A 19,939-nucleotide genomic window follows, 5' to 3' on the forward strand; every position below is an offset into this window, starting at 1 on the left:
CAATAGGATTAAGTCTTAGGGGAATCCAAGAGTAAAACAAAATCTAGCATCAGCAGCGTTTGTTATTATTTTTTTTTTTTTCTTTTTAATTAAATCTTTGTGACGTTAAGTTTTTTTTTTAAAGAAGAAAATTCTCTGTCCTGGAATGTAGCCTAAGTTAGCATTCTCATGAGTCTATCTCTTTTCTCTTCATTTGAAAAGGCACATATATCCCTTTGTTTTAAAGAAGAGAGAGATAGACACATGAGAGTGCTGACGTAGGCCACACTCTCGGACAAAGAATTACTTCTCTTTTTTTATTGTATAAAACATTAAAAAAAAAATTAAATAAAAAGATAAGAAAGTACATGATCATGTACAAGCAACGTAATTTTTTGTAATGTAGCTCTAGCTACTAGAAGGTGAAACTCTGTGATATTACTCATTACGTAATCTAATATGTATTATGAACCAAAAAAAACAAAAAGGCTTGGGTGTCGAGTTGTCTAAAGTGTATATTGGCATGCATCTCTGTGTATGTTCAAACAAACCCACCAATAAGTAATTTATTTTAGAGAGAAATGTTTGTGAGTAAATTAGGTAAGGGTGTCAATCAATGGGGAGCACAGGACATGGTTTGCCTAAAGGGAGCTGAGAGGAAAGAGAATGTCAAGATGAGAGAGATATAGATACATAGAGCAATGGCGTAGCCTGTGCTGCTAGTTCAGAGACTCTTTCCTTTATTTTATTCGGTTGTTACTGAACCTACACAACCTATTAACTTAGTCTTTTTAGGGAAAAACTTCCCCACAAAAGCCAATTTCAATTTCCCTCTCATGTATATATGTTTTTTTTTTTGTTTTTTTCTCTTTTGATGAATATCTAGCTTCCATATAAATGAATCCTTTTTTCAAAACTACTATTGAATATTGATTTATGAAGTTTTGTACTTGTCTTGTGCGAATGTAAGGTGGGAGTTCTATTGCGGTTAAAGGTGTTAAACAGTTTTGTTTCGTGTAATCAGTTCGGTTTGGTTCGATCAATAGGTGACACATGGAGTGATGTAAGTTTTATAGAAAGAATAAAATAATTTAACGGAAGAATTTTCTACAAGGGCAGTGTAAGAAGGAATCGATAACTTATATCAATGAGGGACTGAAAAATGGCATTATCCATGTGAGATTCTCATGGTTAAAATAAGAGTGAGTGTGTCACAGTAGGCCCCACTGTTAATTTTGAATGAAGAATATAATGTAATCTATAAAAGGGGGAGGTATGGTTCCTTTTCCCAAAATTTAAATAGTAATGATGTTATATTACACCATTAGATTCAATTTAAATGACATCTAAACAGGTGGAACACATAGTGAAGCAATGTACTGAAAAATAAAAAATACCAAATGGAACCACGAAGGTTAAAAAAAAGGTTTAAAAAATTGAAAGTAATTTAATGTATTTTTATATGAAATTATATGATTTACTCTCATTGAAAAAAAAATGTTATATTAAAAGGACAAAAAATAATATTACAATAACCAATCTTGGTTACAGTAATATTTTTCAATAAAAAATTTCTTTAAATAATCGTTCAACTAAAGTTTATTATGTAGTACTCATTTAGTTTGTCAGAATTCCTATGTTCATTTGTTTGTGAGACCCATTTTATCCAAAAATTATTTGAGACCCATGGTCTAAACCCCAAATGACCCCCCGCCTCTCTCCCCAAGAAAGGCGGAAATCTCATCCCCCGAGAAGCCAGTGTGTGCACTCTCATTGGTTGTCACGTACGCGTGGCCTCTGTGCTCCCCCACAGAGAACTCTCCCCCATTAATTAAAGAGTAGTTCTCTACCTATAAATATTTATATGAAAAATCTTGTAGTAACAAAGATTTGTTATAACAAGATTGTAACTTTACTTTTAAAATTTTATTGTAAAAAAGATTGGTTACAACAAGATTGTAACCTTATTTTTTTTCTCTCTTACCATATTTTCAAAAGTTATTTTAGTCATGGATAAAAAAAGGTTTTCAAAATAAGTTGAAAGTAATCTATCATTATGTCAGTTTCAAAAATTGTCACTGATCATGTGAAATGACAAAATTACTCTTGTATTAAATAACTTTTGAAAACAAGACAAGAAACAAAAGAAGTAAGATTACAACTTTTTAGTATATGTGCTAAGAAGCTCCTGAAGGACCTACTTAATAAATCTTAGTCCCAATTCAGTTCAGGCCCAATAAGGAATAAACTTTCATATGAAATAGAGATCACAACCTCATTGGTTTGGCTGAGTGAGATAGGTTGTCTTGGGCCATATGTTTTTCCTTAACCACCAAATTATTAAATGGGCAGGAGTGAGCATGTCTAAGCTCAGCCCATTTGCAACTGGGACTCTTATCACCAAAAATTAGGTCTGACATTTTGCCTATACTTTGTTCTAGTTTTCATTTACCCCCATCAAATATTGGGCTTTTGCCCTTTAATTCTAATGTTTAATTTATGGGAAGTAGTTTTCTGTACGGGAGTGCTGGCGTAGGCCACACTCCCATGTGTCTATCTCTCTCTTCCTTAAAATAAGGGGGTAGAGGTGTCTTTTCACATAGGGAGGAGAGAGATAGACTCATGGGAGTGCTGGAGTAGGCCACACTCCCGGACAGAGAACTTTTTCCCTTAATTTATTTTGGGTTTAATCTTTACAAGAAGGGATTTTCTTATTGACACCCCCCAAGGTGTCAATAGAATTGTAACATTATTTTTTTGTTTTTTTTTTTTTTTTGTATTTTCAAAAATTATTTAATACGGTATTTAATCTAGGGATTAAAAAAGGGTTTCAAAAATTGAAAGTCATTAAATGCAGCTCCAAGCCTCCAATGTGAAATAACATATTTTTCTTCATTGAAAAAAACTGCACTACATGTTATTGAGAATAAAACAAGAATAATTGAATCAAGGTATCAAATTCTAAATACACCCTTTACCAAAAAAAAAAGAATTTCTAAGTACATCTATAGAGGTGTCATTCAAACACTCTCTTGCAAGAATACCACTTTTTTTGAGGGGGGGGGGGGGTGGTTAAGAATAATACCACTTCACTATAATGGAATCTATTGACACTTGTATAATTTTTTGAGAAAGTTTTCATGCATCGTTGTTGTTAGAAGTACACCTATCTAGAGTCATAAATGTTTGTCTTCTTTTACTATAATGGAATCTATTGACAACAATATAATTTTTTGAGAAAGTTTTCCTAAATCTTGATTGTTGAAAGTTCACTCAACTAGTCATAAAAAGTTTGTCCTACTTCACTATAATGGAATCTATTGACATATAATTTTTGAGGGAGTTTTCCTACGTCGTGGTTGGAAGTACACCCATCTACAGTCATAAATTTTTGTCTCTTATTCACAAGGTCGATAACTCCCATGTACTGTTCCTCGATACCCTCTGAACACCATCTAAACACCTCAATCAAGGGAGAATGATCGTAATTGAAGGAAAACCGTTCTCATAATTTTTTTGTTATTTTATGAAATCACTCTTGAGGCACTTTTCCTGTTTGTTTGGAGCTGAAACTTCACCAATGAGGTCCAAAGTCCTCTATAACAATGGAAATAGATTACTTATTTCCTCCGAATGGCAAGTGATGACAAATTCTCCTTACTTAATTTCTGTTCTTTTCTTTTCTTGGCTTCCAAACATAGCCTAACATTACTCTCCATATCCTGATGCCAAGGATTGGTAAGCCTTGATCGAGCCCATCATCCTAAGCCCACCAAAACTTCGGCCCAAGCCCACTCGACCGAGCCTTCAAGATCAATCTCAAAATGGCTAGCCAGTGAACATTAAAACCATTTCAAGCTTCTTCTCTCTCTCTCTCTCTCTGTGTTTTGCCTCCCACTTCAAAACCCCAAATTCCCACAGATCGATTACGCAGAGAAACCCCAAAAATGCCGTTAAGAATCATACACGCCCTAACAATGCTATACTTTGCTACCTCAACCATCCTTGCCCACTTCTCTTCTTCCTCTTCTTCTTCTTCTTCTTCCTCATCATCATCACCAGCGATGTCGGAATGGAGATCAGCACGAGCAACCTACTACGCAGCTCTGGATCCTCGGGACACGGTGGGGGGTGCGTGTGGATACGGCGATCTGGTGAAGAGAGGTTATGGCCAGGCCACAGTAGGTCTAAGCAGCGTTCTATTCGAAAAGGGTCAGATCTGCGGTGCCTGTTTTGAACTCAGATGTGTTGATGATCTCAAGTATTGTATCCCTGGAACCTCCATCATCGTCACCGCTACTAACTTCTGTGCTCCCAACTATGGCCTTACGGCCGATGCCGGTGGCCGCTGCAACCCTCCGAATCGACATTTTGTGCTTCCAATTGAAGCTTTTGAGAAGATCGCCATTTGGAAAGCATCCAACATGCCCGTTCAGTATCGCAGGTAAGGTCACTCCTCACTCATCTGTAGCTTCAGCTTTTTTTTTATTTTTTTTCCCTTTCCTGTGTCCTCTCTGAGTGTCTTTTTGTTCTTTATGCTAACTTGCGCTGGTAGACTAAGGTCGTTATCCTACGCGTCGTTTTCAGTTGTTTCATTTTTTTTTTTTTTGATGAAGTTCAGTTTTTTCATTTTGATACCGTTGTTTGCGGTGGATGTTTTGTTTTTCTTTTATTTTTGTCAGAATTCAGATTGTTATATAGGTTGAAATGGTGGTTGCACGCTTGCTTTAGGAAATTGTTTGATAATGGAGGGCATTGTAGTCATTTCAGGTGATAGGTTCAGGTTCAGGAATTTAGTTTACGGCATGGTGCGGTATATCTATATCGATATCGATACGGATCGGCTGTATCGTTCCATTCTGAATCAAAATTCCTCTTTTTTCATAGAAAAAAACCCAAATCTATAGCATATTGGCAATTCGTTTGAAAAACCTTTTTTTTTTATGTGGAGATTCTTAAAATTTCTTCCTAAAATTTAAAATGTTCAGTTTTCTTTGACATTGCGAGACTTCATAGTGGAAATTCTTGGTTGAATTTTGTCATGTGATTAATAAGACTCAGATATAATGTATGGATGATAGATTGGACGAGCCTAGTATAGAATAGATTAAAGGGTTTGATTTAATTTAATACATTCCATTGATGCATTATTACTTATAGGAAGGACCCGGTTCCTATGCAATGTGGGGTGCGCTGCAAAATGTCCAACGTGATCCCTAGGATCCTCTGCAACACCTGTCGAGCTCGAGGATCGTGCCAGACATATTCCGGTGCATCCCGTATTGTAGAGGAGCCCTATGCAGGCACATAGCCAGTGTGCTGTGAGCTAGCCCTCTGTGTCTCTCTGTCTTCTTTGAAATGAACCTTGTCCTCTTATACGATGCCCCATCCCTCTCCCTATAGCATCAGGCTCCTCTGTAGCGCGGCGGTGCGCTGGAAGATGTCCGAAGCAACCCCCAAGCTCAACACATGGCCGAGGTGCCATTCCGACGGTGGGGATGGATGTGCACCACGGTCATCACCCAGCTGGAAATCCTTCACTCCATCGCATGTGCATCCAGCTCGGTGATGCGCATCCATCCTCGCCATCAGAACGACATCTTAGCCACGTGTTGACTTTGGGGTCGCACCGGTCATCTTGCAGCGCGCACCCCACGCTGCAGAGGAGCCGGATCCCTATGTGCCCAGCCTTTTCCCTTTATTATAATAAGGCGATTTTGATAAGAAAATTGATCTAGAGCTGTGGACCATTCACCAATAACGAGAATACTTATTAGGGTTAGGTTCAGATCCTCTGTCACCAATTTTGTGCCACTTGCATAGACCGATTAAGAAAAAGAATCTTTGGGCATTTTGGTTAGGCCACGCCTCCAAACAGAGTTCTTTTTTCCTTTGATTAAATAGAGTGGGCTGTGGTGGGCACCCACCCATGTATGAGTATGACATAAGATAGTAAGCTGGTGGGGATGATACAGAGACAGGCAATGCTAAAGTCAGCACTGAAACCTTCTGGTCTACTTTATATGTTTTATGTTCAAAGGTTTCATACACTATCTTGTTACATGATCGCGTTCAACATTTCAGTCGTTGGATAGGAATACTCTTATTTATTATCTATTTTATATTTTGATAGGTAGAATTACACTATTTTATAAATCCCTTGGGTTGCTGTCTCTGATCCAATTTATTTTACTGATATTTTGGTGGGAGAAGCTTTATCCATTCGTGAATGTTTATTAGCCAACTGAAGGAGCGTAAAAGTTGGTTGTTGAGTGCGATAATGTGGAAGGAATCTCAATACTTAACAACCAAAGATAAGGATTCAGTCCTACATGTTCGGTCAGTAATTGCTGACATTAGACACTTGTCATCTCATCTGAACGAATGTTTTTTACAGTTTCTTCCAAGGGTTACTGACTCTGTTGCAGACTCCCTTGCTAGGAGGGCGGGCTCTGTCTATTTACGGATAGGATAGTTTGGCCCAATTCTGATCTTTGTTTATTTGATGACGTTGTTTTAGGAATTGGGAGTGTAATTTGTTCTCTTCAGTAGATCTTATTTCTACCCACACCAAAAAAAAGAAAAAAAGACAAAACACCCTTATGAGGGCTCTGAATCTGATTCGATCCATCTTGATGGATTCGGAATAAGCTTCGATTTGATTGGTAAAATCTTCTCTGAACCGCTGGAGTAGGATACACTAGCACTTTTGTGTTTATCTTTTTCTCTCACATGAAATGACCTTGTCGCCCTCCTATGTATGATACCGTTGTGCCACATCCCATTGATTGGCTCCCCTATGCCACTTGCTCAAAGAACCCTCTCCCTTTTTTCTAATTAAAGTGGATATAACCAATCTTGAATCCTTTCTTAGCCAAATTCAGATCCTATTTGGTTACAGCCCATATAAATACCATTTTGAATCCAATCTAATTCCAATCTGGTTACACCAATACTTGCAAGGATGAGAAGAGTCTGCAATGCAATAGGAATAGAGTCTCTTTCTTTGACAATGGAGATAGAAAGAAAGTGTGAATTACTGAATTCCCTCGTGAAGTCATCATTGTTTTTCTCCTTTTGCTTCTTTATTTGGTTTGGTAGTGTGTCCTCTAGCTACTGTGAGTCCTTTTATGATCTGTTTGGTAACAATGCTGGGGTTACCAAATAGTAAAATAAAAGTGTTTCAAGAGTATATTAATTGATAGTGATCTTTCTATTTGCCAAACTATCCTTTACATGTTTTCTGCTCAGTGTAAGTAGGTTAAGAAAAGATGGTGACTGAGATTCCACTCACTTGGTGTAATTCTAGCTTTATTACCAGGCATTCCTTCAAAGTTGGTTTTATGCCCTAGAAAATGGTCAATTCTACTTTTCTTTTTAGATTAGGCACAAACTGTTTGATTATCTTCCCTTCTGTGCCAACTGGATCTCTGTGGTGGTGTGGCCACATTTTGTGTAGCCACAATTATCAATAATTAAAAGGCATTTTCAGTATGTTCTAGTAAATAAACTACTTGGTATATGTACTCACAAAAATACCCTTTAGATGCTTTTTGATGCTGCATGTGGCTGCACTTAAGGTAAATGGTTGACAGATCATCTGCTTTCCTTAGGTTAAGTTTGTAAAATGGGGCTTGAACAGGTTTTCAAGAATCAGAGTTGCCCGATTCAGTCGGAATCAGAGGTCACCGATCCTGGATAAAAACACCAAAATCGTTGGAATATTCCTTGAATATGCTGATAATAGGGCTTTTCCATATGGATTCAAGTCGATTCTGATCCGAATCAAATTGGAATTGGCACTGACAGCTTCCGTCACCGATTATGCATTTTAAAACCCTGCTTGTGAAGGTTAAGTTTTTATAATGGGGCTTGTGGTCCATCAATCCTCAGACAGATCCCATCACCTAAACATTCTTAGTGAGAAAGGCTTCCTCTGCGTTAGATTTCAAGGCCTTAGGAACTCAAGTCTTATGAGCAGCATGCCCTTCCATGGTCATACATATGATTGGAGTAGAGGACACTGCTGACCAAATCCTAGGAACCATACTTAACTCAAGGATCATTGGTAGGTGCTCAACACTCACCACTTAATCATCCTCTTTTGTTATTTGTTTTCTTGGATACAGATTTGGTTAGGTAAGGTTGTCCAAGAAGCAAAATTCTTTTAATCAACTTAACCTGAACTGTGGTTCTTGCATGAAGTGAAATTCAATCATGTGTTTAGAGAAGCTCACAAACCTGTAGATTTGCTAGCTAACTTTGAAGAATCTTCAAGCTAGGATTCATGCTGAGTTCTGCTCTTCCCCCCCCCCCCCCTCAAACCCTTGCCTATTGTGGTTGTGGATGGTGTAGGCTGTACATGTCCTCGTGGGTTCATATGTAATTCTTGGATGTGTTTGGTATTTATTCTTGGAATAGGTTCTGATCTAGAGCACATTTTAACATGTAGATTGAGATGACTCAACATAAGCAGGAAAGAACCTTGCAGGTGAGGCAGTCTTTTTAAAATTCATGGTTCCATTGGTTCTATCTGAGCCAATCTGGAAAATGCCAATTGAAAACTGCAAAATTTGAGACAAATTTAATTGGGCTGAAATTTCAGCTTCCAAACCTGGCAAACTGGTAGTTCTTTCAGTGATTACCACCCTTAGTGTTCTACTATTTTGTATTTCTAAATAGTGCATGAAATCATTTATTTATGAGTTAACCTCTCAAGAGTTGGCTATTCTCTAACTTTGCTAGCATAAATTGGAACAGGATCAAATGCAGAAAGGAAGGTGGAATTCGTTTTACAATTGATGGCTCTGGTTATTTCTACTCGGTCTTGATCAGCAATGTTGCGGGCACTGGAGATGTAGTGGCTGTGAAGTTTAAGGGATCAAACACAGGGTGGCTGCAGATGGGCAGGAATTGGGGCCAAAACTGGCACATAAATGCTGATCTAAAGAATCAACCCCTCTCATTTGAGGTCACCGCAAGTGATGGAGCAACAGTTACATCTTACAATGTTGCACCTAAGGACTGGAATTTTGGGCAGACCTTTGAAGGGAAACAATTCAAACCATAGGAACACTTGAACAACAACAACAAACAAAAAGGACAGAGCAATTTAGGAAACCAATTCCACTAATTTTGTTTTCTCTGAAATAAGGGAAAAGAGGGGCTTGATTATGGATTCAAACAATGATTCTGCATCGAGTTTTGGTGTTTTGACAAAGAATATTAGGTGGGAATCAGAAGAAATGGTGATTTGGGGGCGGTCTGAGGGAAACCCAACAAGGCAGGAGAGGGCATTTAGCAATGTTTGAGTGGAAGTGATTGGGCAATGCCATGTAAGTGAACACAGATGGTGGCAATGTTTAAGGGAATTTTTGTATTATTTATATACATGAGCTATCCTGGAAATGAAAAGAAATGCTTTGCAGAGCTGCAATTTGTTCTGTTTTTTCCCCCCCTATTTTTGGTGAGCAATTTGTTCTGTTTTGCATCTTGTCTTAGTTGAGTATCTGTTTTGACTCCTTGGTGTGTGGAGATTATAGAAGGGCTAATGTGATCAGCCCAAAGTTTTGAAAACTAGAAAAAATCCCAAATGGTCAGACAGGGAATTCAAACCAGCAGGACTAATGGATACCATATAGGTTATCTTAAAAAATTGGGTAAATTACATGTCACTCCCTGAACTTAGATCAGCCCCTGGTTTTTGAAAAAACTCAAATCACCTCCTGGTTTAGACCCCAATATGACAAATTAGTCTCTACTGTTAGTTTTATGCTGTTAAGTGATGATGTCAGCTAGTTAAATAAATTTAAATCCTTAAACTACCATTGACCAATGTTGAAGATGAACAAAGGGTAGTATTGTAAATTTAATTTTAATGTTTTAGTCAAGGATAAAATAGTCCTTTCACACCAATAACTAACACCGTTACTATAGAGAAGGTGATTTGAGTTTTTTAAAAAACCAGGAAGTGATCCGAGTTTCATTTGAAAACCAGCAGTGACGTGTAATATACCCTAAAAAAATTCATGTCTCAGACAACTCATCATCCAAAATTACAGATTTTCTCAAGTAGCCCCTGTTAGCCAAGGAACAGGGACCAATTCATTTCCGCCAGTACCCCTAGTAACAAGACCTCCATGAAAAAGTTTCCATAAGAACATCTTAAATTTAGAGTAGACTTTCATCTTCCACAATAATTTCCCTAAGGTAATGCTATCATTGAGATCAAGGTAGAGGGGCACTTGAGAATTAAAGAAAGAAAGACTGCAATAGTTTGGCATAACCACTTTAGTAGTCAAAATCTCATTCTTTGTATAAGGGCAGAACAGGAACTTTGAATAGGGAGTGGCAGCGAAAGGGATCCTTACAATTAAGGATGCAATATCCCTGGGGAAAAATAGAAAAGATTCAAGAAAAATTCCAGCACCGATTAAGAATTAGTTCAGAAACAAAATAAAAGGATGAAATTGGGCTTGCCCCTAATCCAATAAAAAGTTATGGCCATCGGGGTATCCATGGCCCCTCCCAATTTTTGATCAATTCACCCTTTACCAACCTTCCAACTTATACTCTTTTGAAATTGTGGTATGATGTGGGATATTCTTTTCCATTATCCAAGATCCCTTTTTCAGCACAAAAATTTGGCTAAGAAGACAACCCCTAGGAATTTAGTCTCAAGAACTTGAGTACTTGACCCCACAATGCATTAGAGCTGGTCACAAGTCTCCATCCTTGCCTTAAAAGAATGGATTCATTACGAATAGAATTTTCTATATCCCAATTCCCAACTCACCTAAATTTTTTGTTTACATTTCATTCTAAGACATCAAAGAATCATCTTATTTTCAGTAGATTCTCCTCTCCAAAACTAGGCAGTCATAGAGTCCTAGTGTGTGCAAATTGTCTTTGGAAAAAGAAAGCAAGACATTAAATAGGACCTACTTAGTAGGTAGTCATGAACCCAAGAACAGATTTTATCATTTTTGATCTCCTGTCTGTATCATTAAAGATGATTTCCAACAGGCTAACTTACCTTGAACTTTATGACTAATAGATTGAAGAGACTGGCTTCTAGATCTATATACAAGCAAGGGGGAACCTAAGTAAATAGATGATAATGTCATTTACTGCATTCCTAGTTTGGTACAAATCTGATTCCTCAACCCAGGAGTGTTCTTGTTGAAAAGAACTCCACTTTTAGTACAGTTTATGCACAAACCAGATAGGTCCATGAAAAGTTGAAGTATAATTTGGATAGTACCCTATATCTTGGCAAAAGATAAAAGTATAATTTCAAGGATAGATCTAGCAATTTTGATTCCTTTAAAAAGATTTAGATCCCAATATATTGATAATAAACAAGATAAACATTCTATTGTCATGATGAATAAATACATACTCAACGGACAACCTTGAGAAATACCTCGAGAAGGTTCACAGAATAAAAAACTCCACCTTTTCAAGGATCTATCGAAACAGATGAAATCAAATAGCTGATAAGAACACACCTTTGGGTTGAAATCCTAAAAACTCACATATGACGGATAAAGCCCCATTCCAATCGATCATAGACCTTGGACATATCAAGCTTGATTGCTACTCATCCTTATTTTCCCTTGTAGTGTTTCATATAATGAATAATTTCATGGACAATAATTATGTTATCTCAAATTAATTTAAGGTTTTCTTTGAAGAAGAGATCCTATTCTTTTATGGGATTAGAAAGTAGAAGGTGGAGACCCACTCCATGTTCTAATTTTCCACTCAGTTCACAGCTCAGATAAACATGCAATTCACACACATTTTTGCTAGTTGAGCTTCCAAACCAGTATTAGATACATTTGCAAAACCTGTACTGGGCCACTCAAAGTTCATGCCATTTCTTAGCATTTAAACTTAGAAAACGAAAAAGGATAATTAAAAATAGAAATAATAAATATGGATCAAAACTGATGTTCAGTGAAAATAAATACCATAGAACCTCTAACATGGAGATGAAAATTTTACAATGAATTATTTTACTCCAATTTGAAGGCCTAAATGCTTAACCTACTTATGTACAAATAATATGTCTATATTCCTAAGTAAATTTGATGTGTTTATTAAATTAAAATATCAGTAGATGAGCCACCCACCAGCAGAAGCAAACTCTGGTGACCACAATCTGCAAAAGACCACAGAAAAATGAGTAGCATTCCCAACCATTCAAAGTCTAAGTTGGCACAGAGCTATAATATGGCAATGAACAAAAGTATTAAAGATCCTGTGCATTAGAAAAATAAAATAATTCCAAACTTATATAGCGAAGTGTAATAGTCCATGCAAACTGAGCAGTTTCCCCATGGTACTATGCGAGAGTTTCATTTTAAAAAGCAGATAAGGTTCTCCAAATTGCTTTCACAATCATGTACTCTGCTCCCAGGTTGACAACCAGCAGAAAACCCAGGGACTGATGAAACTTGAGAATACGACAGAGTTCTCGGATATCCTTGAGGTTAGATCCATCATGAACCATTTGTTATGATAAAATCATATGCTCCAACAGAGGATGGCTCTCAAACTGGCCATATGATGCAACTCAGATTTTGATGGCCTTGGTTCAGAGAACCAAGAGACGAGCCAATTTAAGAAGGAAGCAAAGCAAAGATATTCAACCTAAACAAGAGCAGAGATAAATCAATTTGATAGAATGCTTTGTAATTTAACATGAAGAGAGAATGTATAGCCAAATATTTGGGGAACTATTTCACCAAGCATACCTGAAGAAAATTCCTGTTTAATAGTTCTTTTTTTTTTATTATTATACTTTTTTTTGGGGTGTTAAATAAATAGCAGCTTTTGTAAATAAAAAGTACGAAGAGTACGAATAGAATACAACTACAATAGGCCCAATGCATAACACATGATGTGACGACATGAGAGGATAAGGACCCGTCTACAAACTCCCTACCCACGCCACCCATAGCCAATTTGCCTGCAATTGAATTGGCAGATCTCCTCCAAGAAAAAGAGAAATACCCTTGAGCAGAAAGGACCCTAGCTTCCTGATAAGGTACATAGATGTATTCGAATAAAACACAGAGATTCCTTTCCAGATTTCTGCTGGATTATGTAATTGCAGTTCTAACATTCCATACTGAAAAAAAACGGTTCCCGACTCAAAATATGGAGGGAAATGGAATGGACAACACTGCGAAATAAATACAGACTGCTCCAAAGGTCTCCTTTTCTTGTTGGTAATGATCTTCCATATGGTTTAGTCAGTCACATGAGAGTGATCTGCATTCAAAGGTAGAATATATTCAGACAAAATTGGGCTTTTTTAGGAACAGCTCTAAAGCCAGCCAGTTGGTATTCTCAAACTAAGCATCAAAATCAATGACCAAAATACAGTATTAGAATGGGACGTACAGGTTAAATCTCCAAGACTCTAAAAAATATACGGAGGGTCATTTTTAATCTAACGACGACCCCCCCCCCACCCACACACACCCCAAAAAAAAGACAGAGATGGAACTAAACCCTACTTACCCAAATGTGTATTGCAACCAACTCAAATAAAGGTTGCCAGAATAGACTCAGTGAAATACTTTTAACATTCAGTGAGAGAATTTTGAAAGAAAATTACTTATTTCTGGTGAACTCAGGTACATCTGAATCCATCAATACCACCATATAATGCAGAAGAAACAAAGAAATCCATGCATCTACAATTCCAGCAATTACAGAACATAACGAAGCATACCTGTTTCCTGCATTCAGCTGTCGCGGCTGCCACTCCTCCAGAAAGCCAAGCGAGGAATTTGTGACAGTAGAGATTCCATTACTTCTGAAGGAGTTCTATTTTCTGTGATTTGCTCCTTAGTTCCCACCTGAATTTCAGTATCCCGCCAGAATTTAATAACATGGAGGCTCTCTTCCTCAGTGGATCTCTGGACAATAATTCGGGAAGCATAGCCCTTCTCTCTCATCATACGGCATATTTGAGAGGGGTTGTTAGCAGCTAGCGTGAGCATGTACAACCAACCCCTTTCCGACAAAAGTTTATCTGCAATGGGTAGGATCCTGTCAATGACACTCCGCCCATTCTCACCTCCTGCCCATGCAGAAGCAATCCCATCACGACCCACTTCATCTTCTGGTGTTGGTACATAAGGTGGGTTCACAACTATCACATCCCCCATACCCACCAACCGTCTCTCCAACCCAGATACAATATCCGTCAAGATCACCTCTGCGTGGACCCCATGGGCCTCCAACGTTTCCCTGGTCACTCTCACTGCATGCGGGTTAATATCAGTTGCAAAGTAACTGACACCAGCACCCTCCTGCCCTAGCATGATTGCTAGTGAAGTGATCACATAACCACTACCACAACCCAATTCTATGCAAAATGTTGGCCTATGCTCTAACAGGTTATTTCTGTCAGCTAGTAATGCATCAACCAAGGCAAAAGAATCATCACAGGGTTCATAAACCTCAGGATGGGAGCTCACAAGCCGGATTTGAGCACTTCTAGTAGACATTCTGTATGAGACCTGCAGAGATGACAAGGTTCAAGTTCTCGAGTGAAACATGCACAAACACAAGAAAAATGAGAAGCCAAAGGCTTGACGGAGAACTGATATTCTTAAATATGGAACCTCAAAAGAAGAAATAGGGTATGGTTGCTACTGTGACAAAACAGTGAAGCATTGCAGTTTTTAAAAAAAAAAATTATATGTGGGAGCTCATTTGAACAGTAAAAAATTTTCATGTGTTCCTCAGGGCATCCCCTTTCCATGTGGCAAGTTTAATCCCCATAGCCTTATGCAATATGGGAAAACATATCACTTCTTCAAGAAAACCAGAAAATTCAAGAGGTCTTGTTCACAGAAGAAAATTGCAATATGAGGTGGCCCATGGAGCTGATTGACAAGGTAACTATACATGCAGCAAATTCAGGGGGTTGAATGATTTTGATGGTCAGGTTATAGCATGTGACCCCTCCACATGAGAAAAAAGACAGCGTTAATAAAGGTTTCAAAGCCCACAACATTATCACAGGAAACCTCATAAAGTAAAACAAATTCAAGGTTTAATCACTGAACTAATCACAACACTTTGCTTTCCTTTGCAATGAAAAATCTTGACAAAGCTACGGAAGAAGTTCTCAGCTTTATAGCTTACTGGTCTATTGTTCTGTTGGTCCTCTTCTTTTGCTCTAATGGAGGGCAAGGACGGCATTACGGCATTGGCTTCTATCTTGGGTTCCATGTCAACTCCCAACATTAGTAGAACCTGAACCATATTTTGGGGGAAATATATCAGAATCAAACAATGGAAAACGGATGCATAAATAAAAAATTGCAAAAAGTACATTGGTCATCTCTAAAAACAAGAATTTCATCAATGAACATATACAAATGCTTTAGAATTAAGGGGCGAAAAAAGGAATAGCATTAATTCAATTCAATTCAACTCAGCTAAGCCTTTTCCCAACTGAAAAGGATATGGTAATATAAAAAGGGAAAATGACAACTAAAAGTTAATATTATGGAGGAGAAAATTCTCCATATCATTATTTTTTTATTAACTGTATCAAAATACACAGCTTTTACCAACTAAGCAATGCCACAATTCCCTGATATTAACAACTAGCACAATCAAAACAAAATTGCAGGAATTTAGGTCCACAACCACATGCTCGGTGCAGTCAAATAGTAAGTAGGAGAAATATAAAGAAAGCCATAAACACAGGAGACAACAATTTTACTTGGTTCAGCTTGGTGGCCCCACATCCACAAAATGAGTATTTGGGTTTGCTACCTATAACAAATAACAAGGATAACCAAGAGCTCTATCTCTCTCCGTTCTAACTGTTGAAATTACTGCAGTATACTTGTAAAGAAATTTCAATGGAGGCCTCGGGATGTACCAGTGCGGAGGAGTGACCAGATTCAAATTGACTACTGTTGAAATTACTGCAGTATACTTGTCAAGAAAGTTCAATGGAGGCCTCGGGATGTACCAGTGCGGAGGAGTGACCAGATTCAAATTGAAGGTTCTAAAAGAGCTAGGGGCAGGCCTAAAATGACCCTAGGAGTAGTGAAGAAAGACATGCATAGTTTGGGCCTTCTCTCAAGCATGGCCTCAAATAGAGATGTTTGGAGGACTTCGATCCATGTTGCCAACCCCATTTAGATGGGTCTCCCTGAGGTTTTTTTTTTTTTGGGGTAAGGATCCATTTTTCCTTTTTTTTTGGAAAAGGCTGAGTTGTTGTTATATACTTGTAAAGAAAGTTACAGTCCATGGGGGGGGCGTTATTCTTATGTTATAACTATATGCTATTAGGGACAACCAGAAACCCTAATCAATCAGTTCTTCTCTCTTATCTTCTCTTATCTTTTCATCTTTCTTCTTCTTCTCTTGCTCTACGCAGGTTCTGGTCAATACTGTTTTGTCACTTTAACCCTGAAAGGAAAACCTTGAACCAATACACCAGTAATCCTCTCTCTCTCTCTCTCTCTCTCTCTCTCTCTCTCTCTCTCTCTCTCTCTCAAAGCTCGTGAAACGCACATCACCTTCCAAAGAAAAAGTCCCCTCTCTTTCTCTTAACAAAACATGAAAAGAAATACACTATAGTTTAGAGCATATAACTTGGATTAATACACTGAACTTGACAGGAATTCCAATGAGGGATCCACTACTTAGTAAAAATCCCAGGCTTAATAAGACCTTAGAAGAGATAACACTGCATTCCTGCTACAGCTTATTCTGACAAATACTGGCTTCTCACAATAATTAACTGTGGCCACTCTTATTAGGTTCCTTTGGTATGTTCAGGGTCCTGAGCAGTAGGATGTATTCAAGTTTTGTGTGTAGATGGCTATTAGATCAAGCATTCAGACTTCATAAGTTTTCTTACTTTACCGATCTGTGTAGATTTTTCTTATTGTCAGCTTAAACAAACGAGAAATATTCTCCCCCCCCCCCCCCCACACACAATTTTTCTGCAATGATTCAAGAAGCAAAGTAAAGAACACTTTTAAAATTTATATCTTTCCCAGAATTCCTTCTTGGTGGAGAAAACTGGTTATGTCAGTCCCTTTCCCCAATCCTTTTCTTCTTTTTTTTTTTTTTTTTTTTTGGGGGGGGGGGGTCATTGTCTACAGTGCAACTGATGGAATTTGAGGTATGCTTGTCTGCTATTCCCGGAAGTCTTCAGGTAATGGCCTTTATGTGCTACAAGTAGCAGTATGCAAGATGAAAAAGATAATCTCTCTCCTTGGCTCTACAGATTGTTCTCACTAACCTTTCTTGTAATATTTGAACTGCTTGCATGGTCAGGTTGATTATATCTTAGTTTTGATAAATCAAAGATGGTTTTACACTTTACTAGTCATCTGGAAAAGTAAACAGGGAAACAGTTGTAAATTCTGATTTAAATGTTCCTTAATTTAAGGATCTTTTTTTTTGGGGGGGGGGGGGGGGGAGTGTAGACCTAGCTCTCAGTTGCTCTAATGACCCTGTTTAGATAAAAACTCTGTTTGCTACCCATGAATTATGTGATTTGGCATCAACTTCAGTTGCCAAGTTCAGCCTTTAAGTAACAATAGAAGCTAACAAAAACGCATTTCGCTTGATTGATCACCACAAATATGTTAAAGTTGCCCATCATGGTTTCAGTGAAATATCAAAGGAAGATAAAATAGCAACTTGTGGAACATCTTGGTACAGCATTCATCTGATGAACTTGATTTCGCACTATATACAGCTCCCCCCCCCCCCGGCGGGAACGGCACTTGTATAGTAGATCAGTTTCATGGGCAAAAAATTAAACAAAAAAATGGATGAGAGAGAGAGATGCTCTCTCTCTCTTTTTGGGCAGTACCATCACGAATCATATGGTTTGAGTGATGAAGGGATCAAGATCCTACATAGAGGAGATTTCGAGATGTACGTTGTACTTATTTTCAACAACAATAGCTAATACAGAAAGAAAATGAGAGAAAAAGTTCTGAACAGTCATTCAAATTTTTATCAGCAGTGGTTCCACTTTTCACGTTAAATTTGATCCTGTGGTGTGCCAGTCCTATATTCAGTCCATTTGTTAATCATTTCAAACTAGAAAAGGTAAAATAATGAATGAACAAATTAGAGCTAATTTGAGAGTAGCTCCGATACATGATAAGTTGTGAAAATTCATTTGAGGTGCCGTGGACATTTGCAACGGAGGTCTTTGAGTGCTCCAGTTCGGAGGGATGATTTGATTCAGATTGAAGGAGTTAAAAGAGCCAGAGATAGGCCTAAAATTACTCTAGGAGAAGTGGTGAGAAAAGACATAGATAGCTTAGGACTAGTAACAAGTATGGCTTTAAATAGAGCTTATTGGAGAAAGAGGATCCATGTAGCCAACCTCATTTAGATGGGATAAGGCTGAGTTGAGTTATCGTTAATAATTTGAAACAGTGGTTGCCCATTGTATATATAAGTAACGGATCCAGATATAAGTATATACCACTAAATTTTCTTGGCCACTAATTTTTCTTACCCATTGTAGCATCATTGTCATGACCTACAGTATTTTCCTCCTTTTCTTTTAATCAGGGGGGATAAAGAACCTTCTCCATCCAACCCCACCCCCACCTCCCGCGCACCCAGAAAAAATAATCAATCAAGAAAGTTTAATACCAGTGTTAAACAAAAAGAAAGGGCTATTCTTCCCCAAATACAAAGAGGGTTTACTGAAAAATCTATCCAAATTGGCCCACATGTCATGGATTCCCATTCCCCAAATTTCTATAAACTTCACCCAAAGTAAAACCAGCTCTCTCACTTTAGTAGTAACCCTATAAGCAAGCTCTGCATGCTTCGACAAGCTACTATGTTTCTTCCAACACAGTGTAGTGAGGAAAAAAACATAATTTTCGGACTGCTTCCACTGGGAAAAGGCAATGGTTGGGAAGACAAAACTTCAAATATTGAAGAAGGCATGACCTAGCTCATATTCAAAGCACAAAATCGAAATGGTTAATATATATATGAATAGGACGCTGAACTTGGTATTCTGCTTGCAAACAGATTCATTAAGTCTTTCGCGTACTTTAGTATAGCTTTTCTTATTGTATATCACTCACACCACTAATGAAAATATCTAATCTCATTTTTATTGATAAAATATATAAGAGGCTACAGTGGGTAAAATTTACTCCGGGCCCTCACACCCGGCCTAGTTAATGTTAGTACATAATCATGTGGAGAGAATACAAGAAGATTAAGCATTCCACAGAATAAACATCCGCAGGTGAAGAAGGCATCATTTCTCTAATCAATAACACTACGCGGACAAACACCAGAAAACAGCAATTTTATAGACTTGGAAAGACTTAAAAACCTTCTAGCACACCAACCCCTCCCCCCCCCTCCCCCCCAAAAAAAAAACAAATTAAGACTTGACAACCCTCGAATAAATCAATATAAATTTGATATGCAGAGAACCAGGAGATACGAAAATATCAACAACTGATGCTTGCACTATCGCCACCTAATTGTGTTTAAGGATTTCCAGAAACTTAGGGTTTCAATGAATGGAAAAACCACATAAAATTATTTAACAAAACATATCAGCTCCAAGAAATGGGGAAGAAAAATAAAATTATATTGCTTATCACTAACAGTCAAGGGAACAAAAGATGGGTTTTTCACCCATCCTATCAAATTTCCGGTAACAACATCAAATTACAACAAAAGTAAACACAAAGAATTAAGTTTAGAAAGAAAAAAAAAATTTGTTTTATGAGGAGCATAAAAAACCAAAGATACCTTCAGGTTTTACAACTGAAGATAAGCGTTCCTTAGTAACACGCAGTTCTCGAAGCAACTCGTAAACAGTAAGAAATAGAGAGAGTCAACACAGAGAACGTTGAGATTTGGGATGAAGATGAGCGCCAAAGCCTCGATTGTTGGTTTCTTTCTT

At 37.7% G+C, this 19,939-nt stretch overlaps 2 protein-coding genes across 5 annotated transcripts; one reads left to right on the forward strand and one right to left on the reverse strand.

Moving 5' to 3' along the window:
* The first annotated feature begins 3,845 nt into the window (after nucleotides 1-3,845).
* Nucleotides 3,846-9,062, forward strand: LOC122646134 (expansin-A13-like). The gene is made up of 2 exons (XM_043839627.1): nucleotides 3,846-4,423; nucleotides 8,740-9,062. The coding sequence occupies exons 1-2, from the start codon at nucleotides 3,927-3,929 to the stop codon at nucleotides 9,047-9,049; spliced, it is 807 nt and encodes a 268-aa protein (XP_043695562.1). The 5' UTR covers nucleotides 3,846-3,926; the 3' UTR covers nucleotides 9,050-9,062.
* Nucleotides 9,063-12,198: 3,136 nt separating this feature from the next.
* Nucleotides 12,199-19,868, reverse strand: LOC122646133 (methyltransferase N6AMT1-like). 4 transcript variants are annotated; one of them, XR_006330566.1, is made up of 5 exons: nucleotides 19,786-19,868; nucleotides 15,151-15,261; nucleotides 13,727-14,519; nucleotides 12,932-13,025; nucleotides 12,199-12,575 (listed from the first exon to the last, which is right to left on the reverse strand). XR_006330566.1 is itself a non-coding variant. In XM_043839625.1 (4 exons), the coding sequence occupies exons 2-3, from the start codon at nucleotides 15,250-15,252 to the stop codon at nucleotides 13,740-13,742; spliced, it is 882 nt and encodes a 293-aa protein (XP_043695560.1). In that variant the 5' UTR covers nucleotides 15,253-15,261; nucleotides 19,786-19,868; the 3' UTR covers nucleotides 12,199-12,575; nucleotides 13,727-13,739. The 4 variants fall into 4 exon arrangements, 3 of the variants coding, with proteins under 3 accessions (XP_043695560.1, XP_043695561.1, XP_043695559.1); XM_043839625.1 differs by lacking the exon at nucleotides 12,932-13,025; XM_043839626.1 differs by lacking the exon at nucleotides 12,932-13,025 and having other exon boundaries at nucleotides 12,199-12,636.
* Nucleotides 19,869-19,939: the final 71 nt, after the last annotated feature.

Source organism: Telopea speciosissima, chromosome 11 (assembly GCF_018873765.1).
Source record: "Telopea speciosissima isolate NSW1024214 ecotype Mountain lineage chromosome 11, Tspe_v1, whole genome shotgun sequence".
NCBI lineage: Eukaryota > Viridiplantae > Streptophyta > Magnoliopsida > Proteales > Proteaceae > Telopea > Telopea speciosissima.